Below are 18,177 nucleotides of genomic sequence, written 5' to 3'. Positions count from 1 at the left end.
AGTTCACCTGCAAGCTTATATGTGATTTCTTGCAAGTTTGCATCTACAGTTAATTTATAATCAATTTATAATCAAAATATATTTCTATCTGGTATCGTTCTGCTGCATGAGGAGTACTTTAATAATTTAAAATATCCCAATTGTGAATGTGAAATTTATTTTTCTTGGAAGGTGTATGTTTTTCACATTTTGACACATTTTGGCACTGCTGAAGCTTTTATAAACTTTTCAAGAAGCTTATTTCAGGAGTGTACCTTTCTTTCTAAACCATTTCCCGCGTGGAAGAAAGTGGGAAAGAGTTGAGTGAGCGCAGCATCCTCAGTGCGCCTGGAAGGAGTTATCACCGCTGCACTCAAGTGAAAATGTAAATCCTCTGACTCAATAAGGGCGCACGAGGACACTCATTTACCTCAGCCAATGGCTGCAACCTGCACGCCTTCAATCTGCTGTCCTTCTTCTGCTGCGGCGGGATGCAATAGTCCAAGATTTGCCATATGCAGCGGTGCATATATGCATGCAACGTGCCCGTAACGAGTCCACATGAAAGTAGAAGCAGCTCCGCACCGCTCCAGTCCCAGCAAGCCGGATGATGGATGACTTTATTTGAGAGCGGGCTTTTGCCTCGGGACGCGAATCAGTTGGAACTTGCCGAATTTTTCTTTTTTTTTCTTTCCTCGTGTAAGAACAATTTGGTGCAGCGGACCCAGAGGATACTACTATAGTGCTGCTTGCACACACAAGCGTTCAGCTGCAGTCTACTTCACGTCAACTGCATTGCCACAACTGTAGGAGAGAATGTATCCATCATGATTCAATGCAGCTTTTCTCATGAACTCTTTCGTGGTTCTCCACACTTACATCCCCAAGCGGAGCGTTTTTCAAACCACTTCACAACTACAATGGGACAAGGTAACGTGCTAAGTGGACGAGATGTTGCAGACAGAAGTGCAGAGAGGGTGCCAGGCAGCGACTTCCAGAGGACACCTGCGGACGAGTGAATGCCGTCTCCGATGTGGAGCTTGTCGCTGTCCGACACGCGCGTGGTGCTGAAATTCGGATGATGCCTGGCCAGCGATTGCAAGGCTGCCGCTCCCTGCACCTCAACGAGGACAACGGCCGCTTCGTGCTGCTCGCTGTCCTCATCGTACTGTACTTGCTGTGCGGCGCCGCGGTCTTCTCGGCCATAGAGAGGCCGTCGGAGCTGCGGGCTCACGGCCGCTGGAACGGGACGCTCCTCAACTTCAGCGAGACCTTCAACATCAGCCTGCGGGACCTCAACTCCTTCCTGCGGGAGTACGAGGCTGCCATCGCCGCCGGGATCCGGGCTGATGCCCTGAGGCCACGATGGGATTTTACTGGGGCTTTTTATTTTGTTGGAACTGTTGTGTCGACTATAGGTGGGTGATCTATATATTCGCTTTGGTTGTTGAGAAGTATACATTATGTCATGTGAAACTATGTGACAGGCCCATGTAGAGCCTGGAAAGCAGCACATAAGTGCAAATCAATTCACACCATAAGTCAGTAGTTGTTGGATCGATGTAGGGAATGAACACTTTTGGGGCATATTGCCTTGATGAAGCTCAAGACCAATAAGTTGCATAATGTGCACTATTAATATGGCCTCTGCTTGTTAAATAATAATACCATTACTGACCGTCTGGAAATCAAAAAGGAGCTGCCATCCCTGCAGGCTGCTATATTTCCACTGGCTTACACACAGAATAACAGATTAACATTTTGGGTTATTTTCCAGTCATGTGTTACATTTTGGCTGTGAGGGACTTTGGCAACAGGGGCGACATCTGACTTGCCTGCCAGGAATGGCACACTCATCCCTTGTTATAGGACAGCACCCATGGGTTCTTCTTTTTTTCGTTGCCGAACGGCCAGTCAAACATGCAGGAATGTCAATGAGAAGCCCCGTCTGCTCCCCCTCATTTAACATTTACTCATGCGATAGGTCAGAAAAGAGCAAGTGTCCCTCGCAGGGCACCCCGAGGGCCAACGGCGGGGTGCACTGCATGCCTGATGACTCCAACTCCTCTGCCTCTTCCACCCTGGTGGTTAGAAAGGAGCCACAGGAACAGGGTGAGAGAGTGAGCGCGAGCGAGTGAACAAGCAAACTCTGGCTTGACTGTATATAGGTATAGGTATTGTTATCGTCTAGTTTAGTTCACCATATATGTGCACTGTGATACCTCCGGCGCCTCCTAATTATTGAAAACTTGAGCGAGGAGAGCGCTATCGGAAGCTGGCGGCTGTGCATGGGTGCAAAGGGAGAATTGGATCAATACGATCCAAAAGTTTATAAATTGTAAAAGCCTGTCGTGAGAGCTGCTGTCTCCTCAACCTCCTCCTCTTAGATACACAAATGCAGCGCTCCCAGGCAGCCCTCGCTCTCAGCTCACCGAGTCACAGAAGGGACCCGCAGCGGCCGTGTTTGTGCACATGTCTGTGGCAGGTTGAAATCCTCTTGTGCTCCAGTGGTCATGTGTCAAGCAAGATCATTTAAACCGACTCAGCTCATTACGAGGGGTGGGGGGTGGAAGGGAAAAGGCTTTCTACAGTATTTGTCGTTTTCATGCGCTTGCATGGATTTCTGTCTAGATTTCCATCTTGCTATGATCTCCAGTCCACAAAGGGATTTGGGGGCCTCCCAAACACAATTCAGAGTGGTATCACCCTGTGCACTCCAGACATTCCTCGTTAACACTTCCAGCCGCCGTGCTGTGGCAGCGGCTTGAAATCATCGCTGTGCTCCCCTCAATGTGCCTCCACAGTATCACTTTCATAAATTGAAGAACAAAATTGAAGCCATGGTCCCTTCTGGTCAAGTTTTGCCCACATCCACCAGCCATTTGTCCCTAACGTGCAGTGTAAACCTCTGTTGCAAAATGATGCATCTGCTTTCAGGCGACCTCATCATAAGATTTACTCTTGAGATTTCCTTCATATCAGAGGATCTTCCTCAGCAAATTATGTTTTCTCAAACTTTTTGACATTTGAAATTAGAAAGGGAACTTCAGTTCTTTAACACTTGACCAAATACCAACAAAACAAATTACAATTCCATTAGTCTTAGTTGAACTCTGATTAATGCTAATATAAAATAAAAAGCCATTGCTCTTTGCTTGATGTCAATCTAATGTCGATAGGCAACGTCTTTGGCAGTCGCACTTGCCGATCAATTTCCATGCGGGTGAGCGGGTATGATCTTCAGTCCGGCATAGTCCATCCCTGGGTAAACATTAACAGCCGCTGGCATGGCCGTGGACTCCCGGCTTTGAGGAGTTTCTATTTGTTTTCATCCAACTCTGTTTTTTTGTCCTGCCCTACATTTTCAGACGCAGCTTTAATGTTTGCATGCTCAATGAAGAGGGCACACAAGTCTGCTCTCCAAACAGCATTTCTATCAATAGGAAAGCTATTCATAAACCTCAAGGCTGACTGATAGCTGCCAGCTGCCAATTAGGGCAGCTCTCTGTAGCTGTTAGTGGGCCTTTAGGTCTCCTCGTAAGTTGCTAGGGGGAGATTTTTGAGAAATACTTTGGAAACTTGGAAGTGCTCACAGGGGTAATACTTGTCTGTGGATCAAGTGCACTTGTTGAGATTGAGCGGGACGGGCCATTTAGAGCAGTTTGTTGTTCTGTGATTATAATATTCAGCGATATTTATTTCTGGGTATGGACTCTGTCCTGCTTGTCTTTGCCTCTGGCAGCCACAGTGGCTTCCAGCTCCATCACACTTACAACCACCCACTCGGAGAAGTCACAAAGGCAAACAATGCAGATAGGAGGAGTTGAAAAAACTGCACAATACAGACGTTCATGCAAATGAGGACTGATTTAACCTCCATGTAGTCCACAGCTAAGAAAATTAGGTTATATGTCAGTGGAGTTGAGGGAAGATAAACATCTCTTGCTACAGCAAGATGATACGGCGCTCTATTCAATATATTAATCAAAGTGGCCCCATTAGGCTAATGGAGGTTTATATTGGCACCAAGAGACAAAACTAGTTAAAGTAATGCTGTCAAACAGTAGTCTAGTTTGACGTCTGACCGAAGCAACATTATCAGTCTGCTATATGTACGTTTTTTATAGTCCCAATAAGGTGAAACATCTCAGATGGAGCCAAATCTGGGTAAATAGTGTAAAAGAGCACTTTTGAGATTTAAATACAATAGACAGTTAACATATTACTGTGAAAGCCAAGACACAAAAACTTTGCAGACTTTACCCAGTTAGGTCTAGAATATTAAGTGACACTATTTCTGGTCCCTAAAGTGAATATGTTGGGATTAAGAAATCTCGTTGTGTCATTATCAGACAAAATGCTTTCGAAAAATGTTAATTGCCCCTGTCCTCTCCCTCATTAGGATTGTAAACAGCCCAAATGCTTTAGTTTAGCGTTGCCTTCCTTGTGTTCTCGTGCCAATTTAAAAACAGGCAGATTTTACGGCACAATGTCGCTGAGGACTATTACACGCTTGTATGACCAGGGCCAATGTATCTGGATGACGCTTCAAATCAAATATTGAGTCTCCGAGGTTCCAAGACAATATCACCTCAGACTGGCAAAGCGTGCATTTGGCATTTGAAATGTCACATGACGGACGGAATTCCTGGCGGTGTTCTGGCTTTGATGTCATGCTTGTATTTGGAGGAACCGCTCGCTGGGAGAAGAAAAAACAAACATCTGTGTTGTTGCTACTGTTGCTGTATGTTATGAGTGTGCTTCGGGAGGTGGGTGGGAGAGGTTTGAAATCTGTGTAATCGTATTCTTCGATGCACAGCGATGTTTATTCTTGTCTGTCTGTCTCTCGGTTTAGCACTGGTTCACCTGTCTAACATCCTTCTCACATCTGACTCATTGCAACGCACTCACTGACTTGGATCCATTCAGTCAATCATTTTGATCTCTTTTTACAGTGAGTTACTGCAGCACAACATTGCAGTTGTGTTACAAAATAGTGTGCACACATCATACAAGCAGCCCATTACATAATGAGGTGAAGATCACTGCGGTTTGTTTTACGGAGCCATTTGAAGCTGGTCAGTATGACTCTCTGTGCCTTACCTCCCCTCTCTTCTCTTTAGATCTCCAGGCTGCTCTGTGAAATCACAGACTCAGAGGAAATGTCACTGTAAAAAATGGAAAACACAGGAGCTTCAGTGACATGAAAGGCACTGGATGTCTCTTTGGACTGTGTGCAGTCCGGATGCTCAGCACAAAAAATTGTGTCCCCAAAGAGGAAGTGGAGCAGCCAAACTGCACCGCTGCTGCATAAATCTGTTCGTGTAATATAACCGCGTTGGATTAACATTGCTATAATGGACTATTTTTATAGCAAAAGGTGTCACTGGTCGAGATTCTGAATCATTGTTTAGGTTTAGGGCCCACAACCATAGATGGTCTATGACAGAGGTCTTTAACAGGGGGTCCACGGAGGTACTGCAGGGGGGTCGCTATCAGTCTGCAATGTGCACACCTTCAGCTCCCCACAGGAGCTCTCTCACACTGGGCACCGGTTCAACGAATATATGAACCTGTGCATTATTTCAATAGCTTAGTATTGAATGCACAATCACAGGGTAGCTATGTTTATACATGCCACTAGGCCCAGTATAATATAAACACAATGTTATGCAATTCATATAGTACGGCATCCCTGCTCCATCTCGCCATCAGTTTGGGGGACCTTGGCTTGAAAAACGTTGAAGACCACTGGTCTATGACGTAATAGTGGACCGTGACATCTCTAATTGGTTAGTGGACTGCTTTTCGGAAGCCTTGAGTTCACATTTCATGAGTTGCCATCTTGGTTGTGCAACCAAAAGAAACCACACTGTCTCAAAGAAGACTCGAAAATGATTTGGCCCATAACTCAAAATTTACAATTTTTTGTAACTTTTAAATTGACAATCAACCACTCAGATTGCTTGACTTCAGTGGAAAAATAAGAATATTATTCTCCAGATGACATAGCTGCTTGAAATACATTTCATCCTACTGATTCTGCCCCTCGCCAAGTTTCTTGCCTCACTGCGTGCTTTCTGATGTGGAGCGGTGTGTGTGTGTGTGTGTGTGTGTGTGTGCGTAGAGCTTCATTGCCGTGAGGGATTGACTTCAATAAATCCCCATCTTACTTAACTGCAGCCGTACAGCACGGCTGTACACACCTCTGCACTCTGTCACAGCGGGTCATAAATCTGCCCTGACGTGCTAAGGCGTACATTCGCCTACGTACAGTAACTCACAAACTCAAACGATCATGGTGATACCGAGATCAATTTAGAGGGCACAGCAGAATAGCTGGGCTTTCTCCTCCAAACTGATTAGAATTTCACTGATTCTGCTCTTTGCACTGGCCAACGTAAAGAGACCATAAACTCTGTGTGCTCTTTACACCCTGCAGTGCTCAGCACTGCTTCCTATCAGGGCTAACTTCAACAGACATTGTAAATCCTATTCTGGTATTAATATTTGACTCTCATCAGTTTCTCTGACAAAGTCAATGCTGACTCACAGTTTGAACTTATCCCATAAGCAGAAAAGTCCCACTCTTGAAACTTTTGTGTTGGTTGATGCAATGAAACCCCAGTAAAAAGGATGCCATATATTGCATATTAGATTCTACTTCTGCACCTGCAGAACATTTATCTGCATCTCGGTTCATGTTTGATAGTTTTAAATAGTAATAAGCTATCAGCAAGTCAGCAAACAGCGATTTGGCCGCCGTCCACCCTTCATTGTGCGAAGGGGAGAGACACACAAAGACATGCAAAATGATAGCGTCCTTTAACTGCTTACATGTAAGCAGCATTCGGATATAATATTCATTGCAATTTCAAATTTGGGACAACACAACGTCCTCTCACACCTACCTAATTCCTTTCGGTCAAAACAAAGCAAACTCAATAACAGCGTTACTTGTGAGTGATTCTTGAGCTTGACCGTGAATCATAAAGACGATTGGATTACAAGATGGCGTCGTCCGTGGAGCTTGACATCCCAGGCCAGATACTAGTTGTAGCAGAGGGGATTGTGTATTACACATCTGCCTTCGAGAGAAATTCAAATTCAAACACCAGTGCCCGTCTAGAATAGGACCACATGCCGTTCCAATCATGTTGGATTTCTCACACAATCTGTTTGGATTAGAGGAAAGAGCTCTAAGATTCTCAGTAAACTCACGCTGTGAAGATCAGCTGCCAAGAAGCAGAAGACGTTAAATCGTTCACAAAACAGATCTTCTTCTCAAACAATCAGCCTCTTGCTTACTTGGACACTTTCATTTGGCACAAATTTCAATCATCAAATAACGGTCATCCATAATTTAAACTGGCATGTTTTATGTCATCATACCAACATGAACAATGCAGCTACCTCCGGGTTGATGTCTGGAGTCTCAGATACATTTGGTTAGTAGAAAGTAAAGCATAATTTAGAGTGTTTCTCTGAGACAGCTTGCTGTGATTTGGTCCATGCCCTCTCCATGATCTTTATTGCATCTTCCACTTACTTAGCAGTCTGGTTTTAGCACTTTCATTGGCCTTAAATTATTGTGCTTTTACATTATCAGTGATGAAAAAACATTAAATTGAATATCTTCTGAGCCTCAAGCATTAATGTCCAGCTGGCATCTGATTTTCCTGTTTTCCTGTAATGAAAGCACATCATCCGAAGACGTACGGTGCACTTAATGTAGCGACACCATGCTACACTACATGTGCACCAAATCTGTATTATCTATTATGTTGAACATGGCTTATCGCTCCGATCTGAGGGTTATAGTGTTTCCGAAGCCCCACCTGGACAGCTGTGTTTACTTTTTGGAATCATACAAGAGGGCTTTATGTGGCTAAGCATTAACTCAAACATTGACTCTGCATTCAGAGCAAGACACTAGGAAACACAAGGACATTCAGCCTTTAGATCATTCATGGAGAAGCTATTAATCTGATGAGAGCATGACTCCTCAGTCACATGAAAGGACAAAATCTTCGTTACCTTTTACCGGTGGGCGACGACAATGTCATTTTGCTTATTGAAGCCCTGACCCCTATAAAGTGCACAGTACGGGACTCTTTCGGGTTCTTTTTAAACCCTGAAAAGATTTTTTTTTTGAATAGATCGAAAGAATGAAGAGAAAAATAATAAATGTTGGAACAGATCCAAAGACACTGCATAATTCTTTTTTTTGTTGTTGCAATAAATCAATACTCGCTCTCTTGCCAGTGAATTAACGACTGAGATACAATTTAAAAAACCAGACTCAATTCAGTTATGGGTGAGGCAAACAAATGACAAAATCTGTAGAAGAAGGCATTGTAAATTGTGTTTTACTGCAGAGGTTATCCTGTTACTCGTTCTCTCGTAATTGATATCTGTTCCGAAGTTTTAAACGTCACCTCAGTCCCTTATTTCTAATCATTGCACAGCCATGCAGAACACAATCAACACAAAACCCTTATTAAGTAGGCCTTGACATGCAGAACAGCAGCAACCTTCCGCCTATACTGTGAGTGGTGTTGAATTCGAAGCCACACTCTCTTGCCTCGGGGGCACATAGATATATTGATCTTTGGGTGTTTGATGAATATCACCTAGGCCCTTTGTTTACATTGTGCACAGATACAACAATATAGCTGCATATCAATGATGTATGTGACCTTTTCTATCCTCTGGTTTCTGTAAAACTGGCAGGATCGGGCCAGTGTTTCTATTATTATCCAGTCCGCCAGTAACCCTGGCAGCTTCTCAGTAAATGTTGTGATGATGTCTTAGGTCTGGCCGTGTTGCTGCCTCCTCTCCGCAGACCCCCGCTCGGCCCCCCATGACAAATAATTTCCTGTTTGTCACAGAAACACAGCCATCAGAGGAACGTGGCGTTTTCTGCTGCTGCTCCTATCAGGCCAATTTAAGTGTATTCCCACTACTGGGATGCAGTGAGTTTGACTTGGGGCTTGCGTTTAAGCTTTCATAATTGGGGACATGGGAAGGAAGGAGGAAGCCGAGATTTGAGTTTTGGTTTGCATAACAGTGCCTAAATTAATCTTTGGGTCCATTTTCAAGCCCTCTGGGAGTTGTAAGTGGGGGGCTGTCGTCCTTAATGGCACACGGTGACCTTCAGATTCAATACTGGAAGGCTGCTGAATGTACAGCCTACGTCCTTCATTCAGAAACCCTTTATTCTCATGCGTGTATCCATTAAAGGCTTTGGCCCCATCTACTGTATATTCCTCTAGTTTTTTCAGATTAGTTCAGAAGGTCCTTATTTTGCATCAATTATCAGCTGATCTCACATTTCCAACATGATGGAAATGTGCTCTCCTAATAATAGTTGGCCTTGTGAGGCCATTTTCCAGGAAAGTGAATCAATACGTCTTTTTTGGGACACTTTGTTTTGCTCAAAGAAGTCAATTGGTCTTTGCCAACAGCGCATAGATGAGCTGTGACAGCAATGACTCTGCTGCACATGCCACAAATGATAAAAAAGATTCATCTTTGTAATCAAATATAGGGTTGAATATTATAATCAATTTGTCTGATAAATTGATCAGAAAAGGCCGTGCAAAGGTCACACTGAAATGCCTTTTCTGTGTAGCCACGGCTTGATGTCCAGATTCACATTCCAGTGTGCAAGCTCCAGCGCTGTCCCAAATCTATTAAAGGTACGACATTCGTACCTAAATATGCAGCGAACAACTGTGTGCTGTAAAATGTTGCGGAGTGATGACACACTCTCTCTGTCGTAGTGTTATTGTGTTAGTTAGTGTTAGTAACATTCGCACTGCTTGCCTCCACCATTCTAGCTCAGTCACCTCCATGTTTGCCTGCGACAAAACAAGTGAGAGCCGTGTGCAGACAATCAAATAACGTTTATAGCACCTTCAAATGAGACACAACGGTTGCACCTAATTACGAGTAGAATGGCAAATGTTGTTCATTTTGAATCAATCCCACATGGACCAACAGACAATTAAGGTGATTAGTTTTCCTTTTTTACAAGCGCATATTAATATTTTTTGTTGTGACCGATCGTTTGGGCCACTCGGAGGCGGCAGAAACAAACCATGAACACCGACATATTGTGGCTTGTTTGTTTAAGATACTTTTTTACCTATCTAGCTGACACAGAGCATTATGATGACTCAATTGGAGTTGTCTTTTTTTTAATCTTTATTGCATTTTTATAAGATTCAATTTAATCGCTGCTTTAGCTCCTTTGTGTTTCATATTGTTGAGATAAAGAGGGACCTTCTGAAAGACGGGTGTCTTTCTCTATGGTATAAAAATCTGATGATTGATTGACTTTTAGGAGGCGAGTGGTTCACCGAGTGTAGCAAATAAAATGCAGAGAACATCAGTACTTCTATTAGTAACATTCTAAGTAATTTGTACTCTTTGGATGTTTCCTGACTTTACTACACAACTTAATGGACCAAAGTAATTTGCCATTGGACTGTAATGGGAGCTATTCAGTCTATTTAGTGTCGACTCTATGATTACTGCTGAGTACATGTGATTTAAACCACTGGAGATAAAAGCTCACTTTAACCTTCAAATCACTCCAGGCCACTAACAATGTATACTCATCTTCCCATGTGTGATAACGGATTATAGCAATGTCTTTTTCTCCTTCTTCTCCTTCTTCTCTTAAAACTGTCAGGTGGTAAATTAATAGATACAAATGGCACCATTTCCATAACGTTTCTTCTGGTTGAAACTGAATTGTAAGATGATGTTTGTAAGCATCATTAGAGCGTGACATTTAATTGGATTAGCACACATAAGATTTCCTGCATTATCAAATCCTGCTGGATTAAATGACTCATCTTGGCCCGGACACAGTGGAAAGATTAAACTGAGGTCAGCAGCGGGATCACTGGTGTGGATTGGAAAATTAGTACCTATTAAGAGTTAAATTCTCGTCTTTCTGTGTAAAATCACACAGTGTTTGGTTTTAGCTTGCCCATCCGTTGCTTTCTAGTATTGCTCTGTTTTCACTAATGCATCGTGAGTAATGGCTCTGAAATGCTACACCGAATCAATGCCTGGTGACTTTCCCCCCTCTTAGGTAATTTACTTGGTAATGAGAGTCGGTGCAGAAGACTGTCTCTGTGCGCCTTCAGAAGATCTAATCTAGTTTCCCACTTGTTCAGTTGGGTTAAAAAGACTTGGTCCGCTAATTAATTATCCATGAAACACTAAAATAGGATTTCACTGAAGGGGTTTATTTAGGATAATCACATCACCTTCCAGTCACCTAACTGTCCCTCATTGTTTGTTACTGAACTTTGTCCCTATCTTGGACAAAACCAGGTCATTTAGCGTCCGGTGTACCGTATGAAGCCTACACACGTGTATGTCTGTGTGTGTAAGGCCCTTCCCAATCGTCTCTATAAAACAATCTGTATCAATCAGCGTTGATCTAAATGACCTGGCGTGTCAACAGCAAACCCACAGGAGAGTGGTTTTCATGGCGAGAGATAAGGTCAGAAAAGCCATTTTGGGTATCATAAAGGAAGTATTGTCCAGATATTGATGTAATTTATTACCTGACATGGATGGTTATGAAGGAGTTGGTGAAAAAAAGGGGGAAAACTCTGCCCTAATGCCCTGAAATGGACGATAGCCATGATGAAACAATCAATTAACCTTGGCCTGGGAGTGAACTGGTTGATATTTCAGCACGATTTCATTTGTTGACAAATATACCATCTGCTGTCGTGTGGAGGAGGAGAAGGACACTGTGTCTGTGCGTTTGTACGTGCGTTCAAGAGTGTGTGCTTAAATGTAGTGGAAATAATTACATTTTAGGATGAAGACATGGTTTATAGGGTACATTTAAGGTTACGGTCAAGGTTAATTATAGGGTATGGGGTGGGATATGGTTTAATCCAAGTAATGCCCCTTACAAAACCTTAGAAGTAACCGATTGTAGTGCTAAAAGAACTGTTTCACAATTCAATCTTCATGAGTAAAAACAATATTTTACTCAAATAACGGTACACTCATCAGCTAATATTAATGTCAGACATCGGTGTGGCTGCAAAGTCAAAGATGCACCTGAGATGCTCCTGGAGATTCACAAGTGCCCCTTCAACGTGAGGCAGAATCCAGTAAGAGCCTCTCCTCTGGTAACCCCTTCCTCCGCTGGAACACTCAGTCTAATTGACTAAGAAATTGGAAGATAGCAGGAAGCCAAACAACACAGCAGAGAGGCAGAGAATATTCAGAAGGATTAGCTAGGCATATTCCTGGCATTCTCCTGTCCTTGTTTTTTCATTTATTTCATGAATAAATAATGATAACACAGTTAAATCCATGTTTATCAAAATATGATGTTTTTGGGCAAATGGCACCATGGTGTCAGAAGTCAACAACACTAAACTATTTGTACCCAAGCAGAGTAGGAATTTCTTTTTGCTTTTCACACCAGGGTGTATATAGAATAGCTGAAGAAAGCACCTGCGTGTTTGTAGCCAACAATGCAATTTGCACATTGATACTGTTTGTGTTAATGTAACGTACTGTAGGCTTTGTAAATTTTTCCTAAACTCAACCCTCTTGTTGTATTCTCCAAAAACAATTATTTTTCAAGTAGGCTTTTGGCAGGTTTCAAACCCCACTTTCCTGCTTAATAGTTATTTTCCACAACCGTTTCCCTAAACACACTTTGTTACTCTTTACCTAATAATAAGACTACTTAATACTAGTTTAACTACTCTTCTGTAATCTTCTCCCTAGAAGAAAGCCTTTAGGATAGCTAACTATTGCAAAATGAAATAGCATAATCAACTTATTATCTCTCCACTTCACATGGAGCATGCCACCAGAGTATTTAGATAAAAGCATTTGTTGTGTAAACTGAAGTTGTCTTGTAGGTGAACATGTTCCCTCAGTTTGGGGACCCTGGTGTCTGATATCTTCCTCTGTCTCTCCAGGTTTTGGGATGACAACGCCCGTGACGGTGGCCGGCAAAGTGTTCCTGATCTTTTACGGGCTTCTGGGCTGCGCCGCCACCATCCTCTTCTTTAACCTCTTCCTTGAGCGCATCATCACGCTGCTGGCCGTGGTGATGAAGGCTGTGCGGGAGCGGCGAATCAGGAACAGTGGCCTACTGCCGCCAGGGATCCGCCATGACTTCTCGGCATACTCCCTCCCCGGCTGGAAGCCGTCCGTCTACCACGTTATGCTGATTCTGGGCCTGTCAGCCATCACCATCTCGTGCTGTGCATCAGCTATGTACACCCCCGTAGAGGGCTGGGCTTACTTAGACTCGCTCTACTTCTGCTTTGTCACCTTCAGCACCATCGGATTTGGGGATTTTGTCAGCAGCCAGGGCGCGGCTTACGGACACCAGAGCCTTTACAGGGTGGCCAACTTCTTCTTCATGCTGATGGGTGTGTGCTGCATCTACTCACTCTTTAACGTCATCTCTATTGTCATCAAGCAGGTGCTCAACTGGATTCTGGAGAAAATGAGCTGCTTGTTTTGCCAGCGCTGCAATAAAGCCAACCTCCTCCTGGGCAGACGCAACGCCATCCGCCCTGGCTCCAAGGGGCGCCATGGTCGGCCACATGACTCAGACGGGCCCTGCGATAGTGATACGGAGGGGCGCCGATTGTCGGGGGAGATGATCTCTATGAAAGATCTGGCAGCCTCTAACAAGGTGTCGCTGGCCATCATGCAAAAGCAGCTGTCCGAGTCGGCCAATGGGTATCCGAGGACGGTCTGTGGCAGCTCCCGCCATAATGGTTTCTCTGGAGGGGTGGGGGCACTCGGCATCATGAACAACAGGCTGGCAGAGACGAGTAACTCTAGGTAGAGGACGCAGTGAAACAGGAAGTGTGGAATCTCTCGATACTGACACAGCGAAACAAACACTGAGGTCGATTACCATTGACGAGGCTTCTGAGATAGATGTAACTTATTATACTTGAAACATGGGATCTCTTTTGGATGCTTTTGGCTGGAATTCCACGAGGTCGTGATGGCTTCAGTGATGATTTGATGATGATGATGATGATGATGATGATGATGATGGCATGAAGAGAGAACCACGTCAAAGTCAACAAAACCTGGGGACCCTCCATCCCTCATTGCACTCACCTCAAACCAAACCCAGAACAAATCACTGATATGTCAGTGTTATTTTGAGGTCTGTTACATATGCTCAATATATCAGACATGTACGACTTAAATGTGCTACAAAAGGAGCCACGGTCGGCATACAATGCAATCGTCATTGTTTTCGGACAGTTTATCTAAATGTACATATTGAATGCTGATATAAATGAGACATATGTATTCACTGAATGACATGGCACATACTGATCTATGCATTATACATCTCATGCATTTTTTGCACCATTTCTAAACCTTCCATTGAATGTGCAAACTCCATTTCCATCTTTACATGAGGCAAGTTTTACCCTCGGGTGATTGATTTCCTTCCTGAGGGGCAGCGCAGGTTTAGCTAAGCATGGCTGCGATGTAGCTGATTTCAACAGGGCAGTAGTGACAGGTGATTCTACACTAATGGGCCACGATGAGTCATTCTCAATTGCTCAAAGATAAAGAAGAGAGTACAAAATGGTAATCCATTTTTTGTGAGAGAGAAATTGGCCTTCTTATCAGTCCAGAAAATGCTTCTGCGGCCAAAGACTTTGACTTGGAGGGTAAAAGAAAGCACCACCCAACTCCCACTCTTTAAAAAAAAATAAAAAAAACGAAAACAGCTTGCAATGCATGATTTACTCTTTGACTGCAGAATGTAGACCAATGTATTCGTAGAAACTGAATACATGAGGAGAGGGTTTATGTTTGTTTGAAGTGAAATATGAGGCAGAAGACACAAATAATGGATGGTTTTTTCCAGGAGGTACAGTATTTTAAATAATACAGAATGGAAGAAGGCAGGTCAGATGCTCGAGTTGAAAACAAAACCCTGAATGGATGCTCTGATTTATTTTCATACTCCTTCACTGACGTGGTTTCCTCTGGGAAACAGGGCGGGACCTAAAGGCCTGCACAAGTCAATTACCCTCGGTTTTGGTGTAAACGTGTAGCCAAAGTTTGGATGGCTGGTGTTTCCTTAGGATGCAGTGCTACCAGACCACAAGATAAATCTTCTAGTTGCTAATCTCTTCCGGGGCATGTGTGAGTCATAGCCGTGTGATGTGTGTATTCTTTTTGTCAAACTGCCAACATAGAAGGAGTCGTTGATAGTTAAGCTAAGAGATGAAGGAGGAGAACACAGTAGAGATGCCTAGAGGTAGAGAAGGTGGTGTCAAATCCATGGCCAATAAAAAAAATGGCTTATTTCAGCCGAGTACTCAACTATTCTTGGCATCCATCTTCAACATGTAAAATCCTGGCCTTTCACTTCTTTTTCTCTGTCATCTATGGATTCACTTAACAGATCCCTCCAGCCTCCTATTTCCCGCAGATCTTGGCTCTCTCCTCATGCTCATCACCCTTACACTGTGAATATGATGAGACATGCCATAAATGTAGATATATATACATATGTAGTATTGGAATGTCTTAAAATGCGCTTTTACAATAAGGCAAGAATTGGATTTGAATCTATTCTTTATTGATTTTCATCCTGTTCGTACATAGATTTGAATAATTTCTTTTACTCCCCAGCCTCATCAAGAGGAATAGAGAAAATGACTCAGGTAGTTAAATTTTCAGGCTTGTCTTAGTTTTTCCTGCATGTTGTTGTGCTAAAGCCATACGAGATAGCTGTATATAAAACAGAGGACTCTTTAAAGTCTATTTTTCTACATATAGCTTGTACATGTGGGTAATTGAATAAGTCATTGTCTAATGTCTGCAGATGACCACCATACAGAACTTAAATACCCTCACAAAACATGGGTACAACGGGTTAATGAGAAAATAGGTTTTCCAGATGTTTAAAAAGTTTGCTGCTTTGGAAAATACACATAGTGATATAATTTCTTGCGGAAAGCTGAATGGGAAGATTGCTGCCACTCTTACAAGGAAGCTCCATGCAACATGTTTTGTGTCATGTCCTCTGAAGGTTGGGAGGGAGGAAACAGATTTCCAAGAGGTAAAACAAATAGTTTTATGAGTGGCTAGCCGTGTTTATGCAAAGCTAAGACAACCCGATGCTGTTTGAATCTTCATACTTAACACAACAAGAAATACGCTTTAAGATTATATGTTTGAGCTAGCAGTGTCAGGGGATGGGGAGGGGGGTCATAGCAGTGGCAAACCCCAGGACGTTTGGGCATTAGTATAGGCAAATTACACCTAATCGAGTAAAATTCAATGATAACCCGCTGGATCAACATATTGGAGAGGTGTTTTACTGTCATAATGCTCTATTTAAGCCTTCATTTTCCTTCTGAGGCCCAAGGTTACAATAAAAGAGTTTTCATGATTGTTGACTGATCATTTAATACCCCAGTAGCCTTTGGGGCTCTAGCTGGCCGCATTGTATCCTTAACCATATCCTTAGCAAGGAGCATGTGTGTATTTTTGCATTTGTGTGTTTAAACAGGTGTATAAAGGACTGAAAATGAGAATTAAAGGACTGTGACGTCATCTTAAATGCTTCCTTAAACATAAGTCCACCAGAAGTGTGTCAATATACAATATCCATTCAAATGTATTTCCCTGAAATACATAAAGCTTATAAGACACTGAATATTATAATATGTAGAGTAATGTTTGCTCATCTAAAATGCATGTGTGGCTTAAAAATTCATTGTCTTACTTTAGTACTTGCATATTACAAAAAGGTTCCTTATTATTTAGTATACAAAGTCTGTGTGCAGTACATTACAATCCTTTTGCTTAATGCAAAATATATCTCCATTGATTGCAATGGATTTAACGTTTCTGTTGTCTTCTGGATCTTCTGTGAGAGGAGAAAGGAGGTCTTAGGACTCGCAGTACGCCCCTCAAATGTCATGCCACGGACTTTTCTTTCAGTGTAATGAATTCTTGTTACGTTCTCGTCAAACAAAAAAATTCATTTGAAATAATACAACATTTTCTAGCCCACTATTTTAGCACATGATGTTGGTGACCACAGCGGACTTGGATCACAGCCCTGCATGGTTGTCAGTTTAGTCATTTTTGTTCATTTAATCTTGAATTGTTTGATTCATTTCACCGACCACCGTTTATTCCAGTCAACACATAATGTAACGCATTCACACTGGAAAATCTGCCCTGTAGTCAAGCACACTGTGACTGTCAAATCGCCCCATTAAAATGTCATGGTCCATAGCCATTACAAGGCCCATAATGAAACTGTTTGAAATAATCAGAGAGCGGAGATGTTGTTGTTCTTCTCTGAGGCGGTCGGTGGTGTTATTTCTTTGGGATCACAGATACATAACTGTGATACTGTGGTTGCTCTGAATTCATCCGATGAAGATTGCATGATTGCTTTTGCATTTGCAGGCTGTTAAAGCCACTGGTTTCAGGAACAAAATGTATTTCCACCCATTTGGTTGGAGCCCAAGCGGTGAAAAGCTGAGTGGTTTGGTAAGAGAATCATGTATTACTTCACTGCTTGGCTGCATTTGATCTTTAACAAGAGTCACGTTGTTGGCTTTGATCTGGAGTTTGGTTTTACAAATCTGCAGGATGTGAGATTGATGGTTTCTTAAAGACTGTTAAAAACAAACTAATTCAGATTTCAATTTAGAAGTTACTTTAGGTGCCTGTGATCCACAGTTATATATTGACCTTTGGTTCCATCAACATCATCTTAATTATACACCTTGATGTGTGTCAATTTGCTTGTAACCTGCAGTTAATGTTTGCAAATATATTGTGTTTGCAAGTTGCACATTTATACAAATGATTGTACTTTTATATTTATTTAATTAAAAGTAAAACATTAATGAAATAAGGGTAACATTAAACACTGATATTTACTGATGTTTCTTTGCTTTTCTTTATTGCTATTCTCAGGAATGAATCATAATTGAAATGTTCTTATATTCATAATGATTTATGAAAGAAGAAATAACATGTTAATTAGTGAGCTTTATAGGTGCTGGTCATTTATTACCTTTGGACAGGGCAAAAATATCCCTAATTGTCTTCTTTCTGTAGCTTCACGTTTAGAATATAGACTGAGTGTTGCCTTATGAATCATCTACCTCTTTCCAA

The 18,177-nt window shown here is 42.4% G+C and overlaps 1 protein-coding gene across 1 annotated transcript; it reads left to right on the top strand.

Moving 5' to 3' along the window:
- The first annotated feature begins 333 nt into the window (after positions 1-333).
- Positions 334-16,430, top strand: kcnk12 (potassium channel, subfamily K, member 12). Its single transcript, XM_037466404.2, has 2 exons — positions 334-1,397; positions 12,957-16,430. Exons 1-2 carry the CDS (start codon positions 1,058-1,060, stop codon positions 13,838-13,840), a joined length of 1,224 nt encoding a protein of 407 aa, XP_037322301.1. The 5' UTR covers positions 334-1,057; the 3' UTR covers positions 13,841-16,430.
- The last annotated feature ends 1,747 nt before the right edge of the window (positions 16,431-18,177 follow it).

This window comes from Pungitius pungitius, chromosome 13 (assembly GCF_949316345.1).
Source record: "Pungitius pungitius chromosome 13, fPunPun2.1, whole genome shotgun sequence".
NCBI classification, from domain to species: domain Eukaryota; kingdom Metazoa; phylum Chordata; class Actinopteri; order Perciformes; family Gasterosteidae; genus Pungitius; species Pungitius pungitius.
This window is presented reverse-complemented; position numbering and strand designations above follow the sequence as displayed.